The sequence below is a fragment of the Anabrus simplex genome, chromosome 6 (genome assembly GCF_040414725.1).
Source record: "Anabrus simplex isolate iqAnaSimp1 chromosome 6, ASM4041472v1, whole genome shotgun sequence".
NCBI lineage: Eukaryota > Metazoa > Arthropoda > Insecta > Orthoptera > Tettigoniidae > Anabrus > Anabrus simplex.
Genome location: NC_090270.1, coordinates 127,304,556 through 127,322,409, shown reverse-complemented (window position 1 = coordinate 127,322,409; position 17,854 = coordinate 127,304,556). Strand labels below are relative to the sequence as shown.

Sequence of the window (17,854 nt, the reverse complement as noted above, 5' to 3'; positions counted from 1 at the left end):
AAGCCCTGATTGGCAAGACAGGACTATAGTAAACCAACTTATGGTTCAGCTTAGATTTCATCTGTGCATTTCCTGGTCTACGTGGACAAAACAAAAGGAACAAAAGGAAAAGGGAGAGAAAAATAAAAGGTAATAATTGGAATGAGGCTTCGAACCCGAGACGTGCCGACCACTGGATCAGCAGTGATACAGATAATCACTCTCAAATTGCCTACAGATATGCAGGCTTTCAAATCTAAACAGCTATTTTCTCATTATATAAGGGCTAATGGCACAAACTCTCAGGGACGTGTCTGTTTATTGTTGACTTACATCAGCCTCTCGAAGTTTAAACCAAATCATTGACCCCATACAGTAGTCTCCCCTTTTAAGTGGAATAGAGTGTTTAACTCTATGCCCGGCCTCCCTTACCGTCAAAAAATTAACCTGATACTCAATTCTGGTAAACGCTGAGTGAACCCTAGGACCACGTGTCTCTCCAGTAAAGATCATGTCTCCAAATTTTCTGACTTGCTATCAGCGGAATGAACTCAATCCCTTCGGAGTGATAATGGTATCCAAACTATTATTTTCGCGTTCATAGTGTTTGCATATAATACTGAAGTAATATTACAAACGAATTGGGTATTGTTTACATACAGCGGTTTTGAAAATGTTTTAATAAAATAAATTAAGTAAAATTTCCAAGTGATAGGCATTTGAATCTTACACAAATAATGGGAATAAATCGTATGTCCTCTTATCCCATTCATTGTATTTTCTAATGATGAACCCCTGTGGGTAGGGGCGGTAGAATAACACCCACGGTATCCCCTGCCTGTCGTAAGAGGCGACTAAAAGGGGCCTCAAGGGCTCTGAACTTTGGAGCGTGCGTTGGCGACCACGGGGCTCTCAGCTGAGTCCTGGCATTGCTTCCACTTACTTGTGCCAGGCTCCTCACTTTCACCTATCCTATGCGACCTCTCTTGGTCAACTCTTGTTCTTTTCTGACCCCGACGCTATTAGGTTTGTGAGGGCTAGGGAGTCTTTCATTTTCATGCCCTTCGTGGCCCTTCTCTTTCTTTGGCCGATTCCTTCATTTTTCGAAGTGTCTGACCCCTTCCATTTTTTCTCTCTGATTAGTGTTATATAGAGGATGGTTGCCTAGTTGTACTTCCTCTTAAAACAATAATCACCACCACCACCTTTCTAATGATGTTTCATGGAGTAACCTTCCAAATAAAGATAAAGGTGTAGACGTATAGGAGGATGATCCTCGGAGCAATGCCTGGATCAGCAACAGGACTGGAACATAGTCCTCAGAATGGCCGACAGCAATATAAATGTCTTTGCAACATTGCATCAGTAAGATCTGTTCCTGGGAGAATAACTTGCTCAAACCAATGTTGTTTCCCGAAATGTGAGAAAGTAGGGTAAAGGGAAGAATTTTCGTGATACAGAAGTTCGTGATAAATCTTTGAATAAGTATCATATATGTCCGCTGGAGTGCGATGTACCACTGCAAGTAGCTAGAGACACCTATTGAGAAACAAGTAGCAAAGTTGAAATGTTCAGGCCCGGTTTCTTCAACTCTGTGTTAAATTTTAACTAACAGTTGTTATTAATTTAACACCTCGGTTAAAAGTACCCTGTTTCACAAACACATTTCCAACATTTGTTACGAAAGAATTGTTAAAGACAAATTAACACGCTTCCGTAAGATTATAAACGCGTTTGGCAGCGAGCGTCTTTTGTTTGTTTACATAAAGTGTTCCTAATGGTGTGTTGAAATAGCATTTTGTCACGTCAGTAGATGCAGAGCGGCCCTCAAGTGGCCACGGCTGGTTTGTGGTCCAACAGCTCTGAACTCTGACCGGCCAACCGAGTAGAGGAGGGGAAGCCACGGCTCTACCGTGGCTCTACGTCTATGCATTCGGGAGACGGGACAGGGCTGGACCTCACGGCTGGCCCCAACCGTCGGCTGCCCTGAGTTTTCCGTGGTTTTCCATTCTCCTGCACTAATGCGAATGCCAGGACAGTTCCTAGTACAGGCCACGGCCGCCAACTACCTCACCTTCTCCGAGCATCTCCTTCACCGTAACAGATCTCCCGGCCTGAGAAACGGCGTCACCGTCTAGGAGGCCCGCCTTCCCCTTCAGGGGAGGAATGAAAACATTTTTAGTAGTAGTAGTAGCATTTTGTCACACATGGTTGACATTATTATAGGTTACGTTTAGCGGAGACCGCAAAGACGTAAGCATGTGAAGTAAGAGGCAAGAAAGGCGTTATTATGATGAATGCGAGACAAGTCTGGTTATAGATTTAATTTGAATATAGGCTATGCGAGTGTGCTTGAAAAATGAAAGAACGAGCTGTTATATCATAACATTCAATGTACTTTTATGAGTGCAATCTGAGGTTCCTCTACATCACCCGGGAAAATGTGCTAATTGATATGTCTTGAATGATTTTCGAGCATTCTTTTACTGCGGGGAAAATCATTTAATGCATTCTTAATGCTGCAATGACAGCAGGAATTCTTTGCAGAGTTATACACACATTGGTCTTGCACTTATGAACATAGTCGCCTACAATTACATTAAAAGAGTCTGAATCATAATATCTAAGAACTACACGAAACTACTGCACTGGAGACACTGACAAGTTTCTACCTGTGGGAAACTCTAACCTAGTTTCAACTTCTTTCAGTACCTTGTTCATTATGGCTTTGGTAATTAGATATCTTTGTAGAAAACTTTCTTTTGACTACTCTAAAAAGTTGTTTTGTCTTAGTATGGGTCGTCCTCTGCCTTCTTCAGTTTATAAATAATCTTCATACGGCAGTAAACCTTCAAACTTACGTCCTCTACATCCTAATGTAACAGCTGTTAAGAGGTTTAACGCAGGGCTGCTGCTTAATTTAACACTATTCTTAACAATTTCTTACAGTTAAAAATTATTGATGAGATGGCCATTTTGTTAAGTTCTTTAACAGCATTGTAAACACTTAACATTCGTTGAAGAAAATGATCCTTATTCTGAAATAGGGAAGTTCATGATACTTTTTCAAAGATTTATCACTAACTTACATGTATCACCACGAATGTACCTCCCTTTACCCTACAATACAAACGCTGGGCGATGTGGTGAGATAGGCCGTTTTTTATACACTGGGCGGATCCTGTCGCGGATGCACACTTACGCCACCATCGATCTAGTAGAGGCGCGTAGAAATGAATAGAGCTTACGATCTGGGTGGAAGAAAAAATTGCGCGATAGATTTGTCGCTGGTGATAGTTGTGCAGCCACGTGGTACCACTACTACGGGCGGTAATTTACCCCCCCCCCCCACCATGTCCCGGTAGTAGCACACGTGATCAAATGGGTGCTTACACACTCAGCGGAATTTCAGCCGCGATCCATTGAAGGCGGTTCTACAAATAATTGATAAAAAGCTCCAACTTCTGCTCTTCTTTCATTTTTTGAATGGATCCAAATAAGATGACCTTTCCTTTTCCTATTCCTTCGGCGACGGAGTAACCAGAGTGGAAGAACTTTTTGTCGATTCATTTTGTATTATAAAGATCTTATTATACATTAAAAAGTTATCAAATTCACCTTTATTACACACTGGAGAGAGTGAAACTTCAGTTGTCATAAAAAGAAGGTTAAAATCACACTACTTCTCTCGAACTCCATGCGACTGAACAGACAAGCAGCGGAATTTTGCCGCTCAGAATGTAAGTACACCAATTCCTTTAGGCGGCGATGGTAAATATTCCGACGTGACAAAATCCGCTCAGTGTGTATGTAACCAGCCATATTGTTTTGAAGGGAAACTAATGAGGAACGCTCGTCAACACACGGTTCGTTCAAACATAATCGCATTAGCATTCCAGGTACGATAACTAAGTACCAAATCTTATTTCATACCGAGTTGATGAAAGTGTAATATGGGACTGGTGAAAGCGAAGCTCGATTCAGAAGCAGGAGTAAAAATCGGAGATAGGAAATTATGTCAGTTATTAAATGTTTGAAAAACCATAAAAACATGCATTTAAACTTAATTATAATGTACGTTAGATGCATGATTATACTAAAACAAATCCTTAACTATGCATTATTCATGATTTTCTTTTTGCCAAAAGGACAAAACATGTGCACATGCACGGAAAAAGTACACTTACTTGTAACTGGAAAGTAATGAAGTGTGTAACTTAATTACTCAGTTTGAACTATGTCCTAAGTTCCTATGAAAACATGCTTTTGCGTAAAAGTCTGTTTCTAATTATGAGTGTCAAGCGCTACAGCTGCCCTTTCTCCGCTAGTTCACATTACTCTCTCACCACCTCAATTATAAAGACATGTACTGTATGTCTGGCATGCTTTTTCCTTTCAACAGCCTCTAATTGGAGGAAGCTGAATGGCATTTGCTGTTGGAAATAAAATACATCATTATCTTATCCCAAATAGAATAATACTATTGTTATACCATTGTCATTAAATGACAGAATGAAACCTGTGGTAACAGTTTTGAAAGCTTTACAATTATATAACCATGAACCTGCTACGCAGGCGTAGCAGGGGGAGAGGTGATACTCCCACGCTGCGCGTCCCAAGTGGCGGATAGGGGGGTCCTAACCGGCTTGCCGGCGGACTTGAGGGAAATAAAATACCTCTCGTGGACCAAACACACGCCCCCGGTGGGTGGGGGAGGCATATGTAGAATACACCCGCGGTATCCCATGCCAGTCGTAAGAGGCGACTACAAGGGGCGACCAAGGGATGATTGGTATTAGAACCATGAAACTAGTCTTGATTCGTATCATCATGCGGGGAACACCATGGGTTGCCTGTACTTGCGAGTAGTACCACTAAATTGGTACCAAATAGGTTTGTGATTAGTAGCAGTAAAAAGGCTGGCCTGGGGGTTTCCAGTACCCGTGCGTCGTACCCATGTGAGCAACACCGCGGGTCTGGGCGTAGCCTGTGAGTTGTACCGCGATATGAGCGGCACCGTGGGTCTGCGTTGCCTGTAATTAGTACCCATTATGTGAGGAACACCATGGGAATACCGGCGCCCGTGATTAGTACACCTAGGTGGGGAACCTTATCGGTTTGCGTTGTCTCTGAGTGGCGCCATTGTGTGAGAAACACCATAGGTCTGCGTTCCCTGTACGAAGTGCAATCCTTGTGAGTAGTACCATCTTCTGTCGAACACCGTGAGTCTTCGCTACTTTTGATTAGTACCCCAACATGACAAATGCCATGGTTCTACTTTACTCGCGACATGTACCATTCTGTGGGGCCTTAGACGTAGATTTTGCAACCCTTTAGGCATCAAGCATCATTGTGCTTTATAAGTGGTCCCTTGGTCAGCAATACTATTATTTACGATATTTTTTTTAGTCTGATCCACTGGTGCTTGTTTGTTTGTTTATTTGTTTGTTTGTTTGTTTGTTTGTTTGTTTGTTTGTTTCGTCTTTTGTTGAATTCATGTCCATCCATTCATTCTTCATGACATTTTTTATTTTATTTTGGTCAGTGGATGAATTTGAACATTTTGTTATTTCATTTCGTACCATTAGGGACCGATGACCTCGATGTTAGGCCCCTTTAAACAACAAGCATCATCATCGTCATCATCATCATCATCATCATCATCATCATCATCATCATCATCATCACAATTGTATAATGTTTATGAAATAAAGAAAGAGGTAAATTCTTTAAGGAAAACAGCTGCTTCAGTGCTTAACTCACGTCGATAAATTGGCACAGTCGAATCCCTTATTATTATTATTATTATTATTATTATTATTATTATTATTATTATTATTATTATTATTATTATTATTAGAAAAAGGCCATCCAAAAAAATAAATTCTGTTCTGTTGAGCAAGGTAATTCTTACGGAATAACATCAAAATTCATTTTAACAAATAGATTTAGAAATAAGAGCTAAGTACACTTGCTGTAATTGTATATGTGAGTAAACTTGGGTGGGAAAGCGTGTGATGGGCTGGGACGAGGAAATACTCACCAAGAAGCTGTAATTGGAGAACGGTTAGACCTAACATTTCAAGGTATTCGAAACATTATCGGCAAAAGCATTCGACTACTACTACTACTACTACTTTAACGTTCCTTTAAAAAAATTTTTTTTTGCTAGTTGCTTTACGTCGCACCGACACAGATAGGTCTTGTGGCGACGATGGGACAGGGAAGGGCTAGGAGTGGGAAGGAAGCGGCCGTGGCCTTAATTAAGGTACAGCCCCAGCATTTGCCTGGTGTGAAAATGGGAAACCACGGAAAACCATCTTCAGGGCTGCCGACAGTGCGGTTCGAACCTACTATCTCCCGAATACTGGATACTGGCCGCACTTAAGCGACTGCAGCTATCGAGCTCGGTCACTTTAACGTTTTCATTCCGTATCCTGATGGGGTGCGGCCGGCCTTCTAGATGGTAACTGTCCCGGCATTCGTTTCAGTGCAGAAGAGTGGAAAACCACGGGAAACCATTCTCGGGACAGCCTCCGCCTTCCGAATGTAGACGTGTAAGGCTAGTAAAACTAGCCGCTGTTAAGCCGCAGCCTACGGTATTCTACTCGGTAAAAAGCATTCCACGTATGTACCTGTCTCTCTACGAAAGACCTGCTGGCACTATGGTATCATGAATGGCCGGCGAGATTTTAGTATCAGCCTCTTACGCTCAAGTTTCTTTTACAACACACCGAATATGTTTGTGGGAAATTACAATTTAATGAAATAACAAAACCTGTTTTATTTATTTTCATCACGCTTCCCTAATGTTAAGGCTATGGATATTCATGATATGGAAATAAAAGTACATTATGCTCGCCCTTTCCCCCTAAGGAAACTAATAACAATATCTGATTCTAATGCAAATTTAATTAATTCCAAAGAATGATAGGTAGTAGAAAGAAAACATTGATGTTCTTTAACTTACGTCTTCTCGGGACATCAAAGACTCCCGCACTGTTTTTCTTCTCCTTTCTAAATACTTGCCGTCTAAGGAAATTGGTACAGTAGTTCCACAGAAGTTGTCTGCACCTATCTATACTCTCTGCCATGTAAGCGCATACACCAAGGGTACAACCTTACATTTTATCCCCTATTAATACTGTATTTTTGTTATTTGCTAACTGTTGCGTTCGATTCACAGTTTAGGGACCCTGCTTGCCGATACGACGTCTTACAGTTACTGTTAATCCTGGACATTGGCACTGTACAGTCTCATGGTTTCTCTCGTGACTTGCAAGATTTACGTATTGCCACTGTCGTATTGTCAAAAATCACTAGTGTTACATTTGCGGATACAAGTAAAGCATATTTTCTTTTTCTGTAGGATTATAAATCTGGTTGGGTAATAACAGTTTAGTAGAACTGTGATATGTTCGAATAACGTAGTTGTTAAATGACAAACGCAGTATTTTAATAATTCGGTCTTAATTCGTCCAGTCCGCATGTATACGATTATAGAATGCAATTAGGATATATAAGAAGCAAGAACTTCTCCGAAAAGGAAAGCAACATTACCTCCTCTATAAAGATCAGTTCAGTTGAAGTGGAAGAAAATTTCGTTATCAACCTAACCTAACCTAACCTAACCTAACCTAACCTAACCTAACCTAACCTAACTTACCTTGTCACGACTTCGGTACGGTTTGCAGACTTAGCCTTTGTGCATTGTTATTGACGTACGCATATGTGCATGTACTATATTTTCTTGTGTGTATTATTACAGAGTGGTTTCACGTAAGTCCGACAAGTAATAGCAAATTTGAAGAAGGGAGCTAGATTATTTACACCAGGCAAACACCGGCGAATACGATTATACATGCGTATATCAAAATAAAGGCAGAAATATATAACATTATATTAAGTGAGGGTGAGAGAGAGCGTGGATTTCTTTAATTCCTCATTGAGCTTGAAAACTGAGTTATGAATATCTTGATTGATCTCTTAGAAGTGATGCCTATCATTCATAGTTTAAGCATGGCGAATATAAGAACAAGTGTGATGACTCCTCGAGTTCAAGCGCGCCCCGCCAGGCAGCGCTGGAGTGGGCAAACTCCACAGAACCGATCAGGAGTCTTAGGAATGACTCCAAGAGGAAACGTATTACTCCGTAACTGATAAGTATATGCATTAATGAGAGATTACAATTATAAAATACCACGGCAGGGTACAATGGAAAAAATCATACATGAAATAAGAGCTACGGCCTTCATCATACGTTGTAAATATACAGATAAATAACGCATAACTCTCAGAATATTAAAACAAACACCCATGAACTGACCCATTGGCTGCTGCACTCCCGTCTTCAATCTTCTTACTTCTTTTCCTGATGGTGTCTGTTTTTTTTCTTTTTTTCCTGTTGGGAGTTTCACGGGACTTAATCTCACTTGAAAGATATTTCGGAAAATTAGGAGAAATTTGAGTCCTTGACGTAATTTCCATCTCAAACGGGAAATATCCATTTTTTCACCTTTCACCCTAAAATTATCTGATTTATCAGAGAAATGAACATGAAAAATTCTGCTATTACGCGTTAACTCAGTTTCCTTCCAATGCATAGCTCTGGTCCATTTTTCAAATTTTTTCTATCCTTCGGTGGTGAAAACAGTCTTAATCATCAACTACTCCACCATAGCCTGACTTACAGCCAGGCACAAACCAGTACAGCATGCTGAAGTATTAAATTAAGCCACATAAGATACATGCTTGAATTACACAACACACAATGAACTGAGTTTAAGAACTGAAAGCAAAGAAAATGCAACTTATTCATTGAAATATCTCACACAGAAAAGTCTCCCGCACTTTTCTATACCCGGGTTGCCGGAACAACTGGAGCACGTGTTGGATTTAATCGCTTGCAGTGCTTGCAGTGGCGGGACCACAAACTACCATGCTGCAATGGATGAGTCCTCACACTTGGTCTTATATTCGTCATGGTTTAAGACATACAGACCACAACATAAACACACGGCCGCAACCCCATTACATAACAGCGCGGGCAAGTCCCCACTACCTGGCTGTGACACATACTTTCCAGAATTCTCACGAGACAGCCAGGGCTTACGTCAGCCAGAAAGGCTAGGATATAAAAGGCCAAGATCAAGGCCACTCTAGTAGTCGAATTTCTGCCTGGGAGACTGATAACCTCGAATCGAGTAGGGGTATTTCAGTCGCCTTGACAAAGAATACTGCAATGTATTCGAAACGTCGGCAAACTGTACGTGATGTGCGTACAGGTACAACACGGTTCAACCCGGAAATTAAATTAAATAATCTTGATTGATCATTTACTTGGTTAAGGAAACTTCCATTATTGATACTTACATTGAGGTTAGTTTGCTGATGGTTATCTCTCGTGATTTCAATATGTAACTAGTCAAGTTGGCAGAACTGATGAGTCATTAAAAAAAAGAGTATAGGGCGGCGATATTTGCCTTACGTGACGAGAACTTTACACAAGGTCCGAGCAAGGTTTGATCATCAGTCTCTTAAAGAATTATAGATCACTACAATTTAGAACATGCCAGCTCCCTTGCTAACGGGTTAGCGTGCCTAACTCTTATCTAGAGACCTCAGGTTCGTCTCCCGGCCAGTCTAGGTGTTTCCATTCTGGAATATGGGCTAGAACGGAGCCATTGATTTTCGTGAGATCAAAAAGATGTGACCTCGATTTCTCCACTCAAGTGAACTAAATCGTTTCTGTCAGTCAGTGCGACCGGGTGAGTTGGCCGTACAGTTAGGGGAGCGTAGCTCTGAGCTTGCATCCGGGATATAGTGGGTTCGAACCCCACTGTCGGAATCCCTGAAGATATTTTTCCGTGGTTTCCCATTTTCACACCAGGCAAATGCTAGGGATGTACCTTAATTAAGGCCACGGCCGCTTCCTTCCCACTCCTCCCACTCCTAGGCCTATCCCATCCCATCGTCGCCATAAGACCAGTCTGCATCGGTGCAACGTAAAGCAAATTGTAAAAAAAAACGTAACAGTGTTGATCGCAACTACCAGTCTTTATACCAGTCTGTTTTCAAACAAACTTTGCTATACTAGAGTATAAGCTGGGTGGACTCTGGATATCTTTTTCATAAGTTATAACTAACAGACATGAAAGTAGCGATAATGATCGCTGGTACAAATAGATGGGAACAATGTCAGGAGAATATTCAGAATGAGAATATAAGGTTTTACACCAGCCTTTCTTCTGATGTTAAAAACGATTGGGCGTGTTCCATTTTTTCAGTTTGCCCGAGATAATTGAAAAATGCTGCGAGAGGAATAGACATAAGGTATATGGCAGAGTACCGAGGGAAAGGATGTTGACCGTACTGGGGGACTATGGTATTAGGTGTTCGTGCAGCAATATGTGGTCGCGCATTGTCCTGCTGAAATATGCCGTCTGGGGTGTCGTGCAGAAGGGGTATGGCTACTGGTCGCAGGATGTCATTCACGTAAGTCAGACTCGTCACAATGCCCTGGCCACGCACCAACTGTGATATGTGGTTGTACCCAATAGCACCCTACATCATAAGGCCTTGAGTTGGCGCTGTATTTCGTTTGCGAATGCAGTCAGTGTGATGCATCTCCCCCTGTCTGTTGCGAATCAAAATGCGGTCATCATTTCCAAACAAACGGAACCTGGATTCATCCGAAAATACTATCTGCTGCCATTCCTGTCCCCAGTAACGCCGTTCCGTACACCATTGCAGTCTAGCATGTTTGTGACATTAGTCAAAGGTAGGTGGAGAAGTGGACGACGCGGCGGTAACCCAGACCGTAATAAACAGCGACGGACTGTCGATCCTGATATGCGATGTGCAACGTGTTCCAATGCTGCGCCAGAGCCGAGGAGGACGCAGATCTGACCTGCAATGCCATTCGGATGAGGTGTTGATCATCTCGGGGAGGATGGGGGGGGGGGGCTGGGTGGTGCAGGCCACACCCGTATCGACGTGTTCTGCGGCCTTCTGTGAACGTTTCTGTACACACCCTTTGCATTGTCGACACACTTCGTCCCACACGAGCAGCAATTTCCCGGATGGATGCATCACGTTCTCTCATGCCAATAATGAGCCATCTTTCAAACTCGCTCATCTGACGGTACGGTTTTCGCATACGTCTGCGAGGCATCCGCACGTCTGCTCATGTCACACTGATCCATTACCTTCGGTTTATAGCGATAACGACAGCCGCAGGCACATTTTACCAGTCGGTGGTGGTGCGCCGAGATATCGGTGTGGACCTTGAACCTGAGGGCCGACATATTTCAAATGCTAATCATTTCTTCAAAACATACTAATGTACATGTCCTGTGAATATAAACTTCCTATCTCTAGTCTTTCAAAGTGCCCTGGTTTTTATGAATATGAGTGTAATAATGTTATTTGCTTTACGTCCCACTAACTGCTTTTACGGTTTTCGGAAACGACGACGTGCCGGAATTTAGTCCCGCAGAAGTTATTTTACGTGCCACTAAATCTACCGGTACGAAACTGTCGTATTTGAGCACCTTCAAATACCACCGGACTGAGCCAGGATCGAACCTGGAGTCAGAAGGCCAGCGCCTCAACCGTCTGAGCCACTCAGCCCGGCTTATGAGCGACTTCTTTGGTGCGATTGTGAACATAATATGCTTATATATTTCCTCCACGGCCCTACTACATCTTTCCAACAGTATTTTTTTTTTTCTCGTAGAACTGATTATGTGACTATGGAGATCTATAGGCCTACTAATTGCATGTATTAGAGGTGAATTGACTGGGGTGATAATACTGCGTGAGTTATGAATCTGTTTCATTCAGTGAATAATGACTCTGGTTTAGTTAAAATATTTTCTTGTCTCAAAAAAAAAGTTATCTTTCTTTTAATATTCCCTTGTGTATTGCTTTCCTCTTTTATTTGTGTGTTTAAAACAAGACATTTGAAGCAAAACGAAGGCTATGGTAATCTGGTTGCATGTGGTTTCTGGTTCATTTTCTAAAGTGCTAATGATGTTTCAGAAAGTTATCTGAATATGCTTTATGTGGCCTATGAAGTGTTGTCTCTGTTTAAATGGTGATTGTTTTTCCACAGTCCCCTCTACCTCGGGGCTATCCTCCCCCATCAACAGCCATGCTCTTCGACGAGGACCCCGGGATCATGTCGGAAGTGGAGACCAGCTCGACGGGTTTTCGTCGTGGCGGCAAGCAGCGGAGTTCTCTGCCCGTCGTGCGAACGCCTTCGAAAACGCTGGAAAGGCCGCTCGGTAAGACGTCTGGTGTGCTAAGGATTGCGACCCCTCAAGGTCATCCCGGTGTGCTTCTCCAACACCACCCGAGTAGCAAGTCGGCAGCGTCCGGCAGCGGCGGTAGGGGATACTTTACCTTCTAGCTCGCTCTTCTTGCATCCTGCATGAGTGTCCAGTAGCCATGCAGTGGGCCCTGGCCTCAACACACCAATCGCGAACTTACGATTTGTTCTCAGATTTGTTCTCTTTCCTCTGGTTGTTGTTAGTCTTACCTCAAGACATTTTATCTTGATGAGAATGGATCAGAAATTGTGAATGCTCTTTGGATGGAGATACTTCTAACAGAAGAATTTTGATGATTTTCTGGCATGGGGTGGCTTGTGCTTTATACAGATTACCCTCCACAGCATGAAGGCAGGGTCCACTGTATCAGCACCTGTAGTACAGCCACACTATCTGTACAATATTTGAATGTTCTTGATCTCACCCCCACTTCGCGCAACGGACACACACCATTCCTTATACTAGCAGCCATCAGCACTTGGTGGATTTCCATCATAAATGATAAGAATTTTCTGTACTCTGACAATTTTATTGAATTAAGTTGCAAATAATCTGTACTCAACCCACCATGTGGACTAACACATGTAAGTTTCCTGTATGGTCCAGCAACTTGACTTGCACTTGAAGTAAGTTTATTACATGAAACCTTTGCCAATTCCTTCCCCCCTTCACAAAATCTTCTGGAAAAATATGAGTATATTGGAGATTAAAGTTACTGGAGACAAACCAACTATCCATAACTTCTTCCTGTTATATGGAATATTATATGAGTACATATGCAGAGTTTGCAGTAAAATGTGGCTAAGTTATACTCAATAAAATCTATAAGATATGTTCAATATTTATCAGATCGCTGATTCATCAACTGTGAAAAGACATAGATGGTAGAAAATAAACACTTCTCCATAATACATTTGACTATCCTAACCTGGTCCAACATAGGCCTACGGATAAACATAAAGTGATTTATCTGAGACATAATCTAAATTAAATTGGAGAAACGTTCAACATAATACACGAAACACACTGTTAGAACTCAATGTATTGGATATCTTGAAAGGTGTCTTAATTATTAATGAATAAATAACTGTATGCTTATGGCAATAAAAGGAAAGATATCTGTCAAAAATTAATATTGTGATATACATTTCTTTGTTGAACTCTGAGATGGCAATTAGATGCAATATACATGGTGAGTCATACTAATAGATGAATATTTAAAGCCTTACGTTGAAAGTCTGGAAAAGTAGAGCATCTACTCTATATACATAACCTGTATCATCAAAGGCATTAATCAAATTAGAGAAATGTTCAATATTATACATGAAACACATTGTTAGAACTCATTGTATTGGGTATTGTGAAAGGTGTCTTGCATTTGCACATAACCATCTGGGCAATTCTAAATGACCAAGGTCATTATTTGGTGCAAGAATAACTACTGCAAATATTGTCAATGGCTGCATCACAAGACCGTTGGCAAATAACAGTTTCTCTTCTATGGACTGAGGAGTGATAAAGCTGAATTCACTCCTTATGAAGCTATAATTTACATAGGTACTGGTTATTGTATAAGAAGTCCGAAGTGGACCCTCGTGCAACACAAGCCACCTCATTCCAGCACTGATTTTATGTGATTTCAGCAGGTATTAATGACAATAGAGGAAGACTGCCTTGCTGATTATCTAATTTTCCCTGATTTAGTGTCATATTAGTGGAAAATGTGCAACCATGTACAAGCCAAAGACTGCACTATCTTTCAGATCGTGTTCCATGTATTTTGCATTTGGGCATGTCAGTGGTTTTACCAGCATTGTCCAGAACAGTGGACTAGGATAAAGTGATGTCTCTTGGTTTGATCCTATTTGAACTTCTGTATGAAGGAAATAATTCACAGCTCTGCAATGGATGGTAGGGACTTCCTTGTATAATAGATTCGAGAACATGTAGTAACACAGATTGTTTTACAACTTACAACATGAATTTGATTGCAGACAAATAAATTATACTCTTGAAAGAGAGAGAGAGAGAAAACCATTTCAAACCTCTGGTTCATTAAATGATCTGTCCCTGACAATGTTTTGGATGCTTATTTTGAAACTGAGAACATACCACACATACAAAATGCCATATTAGGAAAGCCCGGATGTTGATGACGTAAATATAAAAAGAATGCACTTAATTTTTCAAATGACTTTATTAAATGACCTAAAAATTAAGAAAGTGCATTATGAAATGGAAAAAATTATGTTTAAAAATTCTTCAGAAAATAATAGATAAATCACATATTTACAAAATACATAATATAAGCCTTTTATTTGCAGGCTGCTCAAAGACAAAGAATGCACAATGCAATGAAGGTTGCATGAAAAAACAGTTTGAAAGAACTCAAAATAATAAAAGATTTGTGAAAATAAAGTTTACAAAAGCATTTTAAAAATTATAGGAAACAACCTGAGAAATTAATTTCTACAAAATTGAAAATATAAATATCATTCAGAAACAAAGACTCAAAAGAACAATAATAAGACTACTGGTACTTAATATTGTATTGAAATCTTTTGTTTCAATATTTATGTAACTACTAGTTAAGGCTTTCAGACGTAATGTCATAAAACAATATGGTAACAGGGAAAAAGGGACAAAATGACCTAAAGGGAAATTTTTTTCTAAAATATGATGCAAATTCTCAAAATAAAATAAAAAGCTCTTAAAATATAAAAACTAAAAAAAATGCAAAAAAATCAAATAATGCAAAATAAAATGTACATATTTATCATCGAGTTGGCATGAACAAAGCTTGTATATATTGGAGCATTGGACCTGACCACTCAATAAAAAGATAACAAGTCATCAACATCTGGGTCCTACATATTAGCTAAAGCATGAAAAGTATATGGAAAGCTAAGTTATAGGGCTTTACATATTCTACTCAAGCTCTTCCTTCACATCCTATGTGGTTGACACACAAACTGATATATTATTCCATGAATCTTTCACACCTCTCTGAGCCCTGAGTATTCCATATTACATTCCTGTATTATAAAATGTGGGTCGACAACTTCAATAAAATTGTGGAAGAGTGTAGAAAGGTCTTGAAATTCTTTTTCTTTTGTCCTCATAACAGTGTAATGAAAGTCTTCTGAATCATTACTTTGATACGTTTTTTATGAAGTGATGTATGTATGAAATTCATTCAGTTACTCCTTAAATCAATTCCTTGAATTAAATGATATACTGAACACCTTCATAAAGATTCACAAACAAATTAGCAGTACATAACCTATGGGATGTTGTGGGAAGCACAGTACTTCTAGTGAAAGTACAGTAATTGCAAATCCATGACTTGCACTATTATGCACTCCTTCTAGTAATATCTTAATAAACAGTTACTTTATATGAAATAAAATTATTATTAATGATTTGATGTATAGAAATGTAAAAATAGAATTAAATAGAATAAAGAATAGAATAAAGCATACTAAACAATAACTGATTAAAGATGATATTGTAAACCATAATTTATTTTCACCAATTACAAATATTAAAGTATTTAAGCTCTTTAGGCTTTTATAATAATGAAATGACCAATGTTTTGCCCCAGTACAGCAGCAGGCAAAATATTAGTAATTTCATTATTGAAAAGGCTTAAAAGAGCTTGAATGCTTTAATATTGTTCTCTTGTTCTTAACCATTGTTGCTCTAAAAATGAAATATTATAGTTGTTGATACCAAATTTTCTGGAAAGCTGAAGGGTATACTCTCAGAGGAAGCTTCCAATAAGATGACTGATGAGACAAATCCAACTAGATGTTTAATTTCACATCCAAAGTAAATACAGCACATGGAATTCTTAGATATTTTGTTTTATATGTTGATTACATCCACTAAACTGCTTCAGTTGGGCAATATTAAGAGGATTGTGCCATCTTTTGATTCTACTCTAAGATATGAGAATTCTTCCATAACAGAACATGATATTCTACTTTTGTGCATTGCTATTATCTGCAGCTGTCTTCTTGTAACATCTCCATTTTTCACATATGTTGTCCAGGCATATTTCATTACATTGTATTCATCTGACAGGATAGCATTCTGCTATTGATCACATATTTCAGTTATGCTTCCTACTCTTCTTTAATTGAGGTAATATACAAAACAGTATGTCCCTCGGCTATTTGTAGAGTGGCCCTACGTTTGAAAATCAGCAGTAAGACATACTCTCATACCCTGTATTAAAAGAATTAACAACATGCCATGTTTCACATATAGTATGCTGTAAACCATTAATAATATTTTTGGTGAGTGAGAGAACTTTAAATACATCATTTATGCAAAGATTGTTTATTTTTTTGTCTCTTTATCTTCTTCTCCTTCTTCTACCGCTTTTCCCACATCTGTGGGGTCGCGGGTGCAAACTGTGTCGCACATGTGGATTTGGCCCTGTTTTACGGCTGGATGCCCTTCCTGATGCTAGCCTTATTCTATTGCATGTTTCTGTAGTGGTTCATAGTGTAGTGTGTTCTCTGATCACATGTGTTGGGACAAACACAAACACCCAGTCCCGGGCCAGAAAAATTAATCAGAGGCAATTAAAATCCCCGACCCAACCGGGAATCGAACCCGGGACCCGCTGAACCGAAGGCCTCAACGCTGACCATTCAGCCAATGAGTTGGACTTTTTGTAACTGGTAGTATTTGGCCTTTAAAATGTTTTCTTATTGAAAATTGTCATTCTACATGCAAATTATTAAGGGAGATGTTTAATAAATTTTCAGTTTCTTTGAAATCACAAGAAAAAGCTAGGAAAACAACAGATAGGTAATCTGCCACCAGGGTGACTGCCCCAAATGCAGATCAGGATTGATTGATTGATTGATTGATTGATTGATTGATTGATTGATTGATTGATTGATTGATTGATTGATTGATTGATTGAAATAACTTGCACTTACAGCTTACATTCACACTTCATTTACTACTTACTAACACAGCTATTACCACAGATGTACTGTACAATGTTGCAACTCAGTTTGTCAAAACATTGGCAGGAAAATGTTCAATTCCTGATTTTTTGGTAAGTCTCTTTAGTCTTTTTTAACATGGCATGGGCTGTGTGTATTCTGCTATTGAACACTTGTAATTACTTTTCATAATATTTTGATTTGTTAAATTATCTGGCTAATAATATATATTTTATAGTATTCAGGTAAAAATATACTTTTAATATTAAAGTATAAAGGCTTTCACGGCCAGTATCAATATAATAAAAATCTTCAGGGCTATTATGCCGTGGTCCACTCCTCTCACTTCTTCCAGACGTTTCGACTACTGCTGCGGTAGTCATCTTCTGTGGCGTCGTGTCGATATGCTCTCCTGTATCCCGCAGCGGGATCCTCATACTCATTTTATATCTGACAATAAGATCACTAATTCACTTCCATCTTACAAGAAGTGTAATGGGCATCTCTGAGAAATATGTAAAGTAACTCTTAAATTGGGGTATACTTTCTGTTCTGACCAGAAGGGAAGTAAAATATTCT

The 17,854-nt window shown here is 39.7% G+C and overlaps 1 protein-coding gene across 12 annotated transcripts in view; it reads left to right on the top strand.

The window, feature by feature from the left end:
• The window catches only part of LOC136876182 (coiled-coil domain-containing protein AGAP005037), a 1,087,707-nt gene that overhangs the window by 434,739 nt on the left and 635,114 nt on the right, over positions 1 to 17,854 (top strand). For 11 of the 12 annotated variants that reach the window (XM_067149908.2, XM_067149917.2, XM_067149915.2 and 8 more), the window contains one exon: positions 12,095 to 12,368. In XM_067149908.2, the coding sequence (XP_067006009.2) occupies positions 12,095 to 12,368 (274 nt within the window). The remainder of the gene's footprint in view (positions 1 to 12,094; positions 12,369 to 17,854) is intronic. The other variant, XM_067149913.2, reaches the window with a different exon arrangement.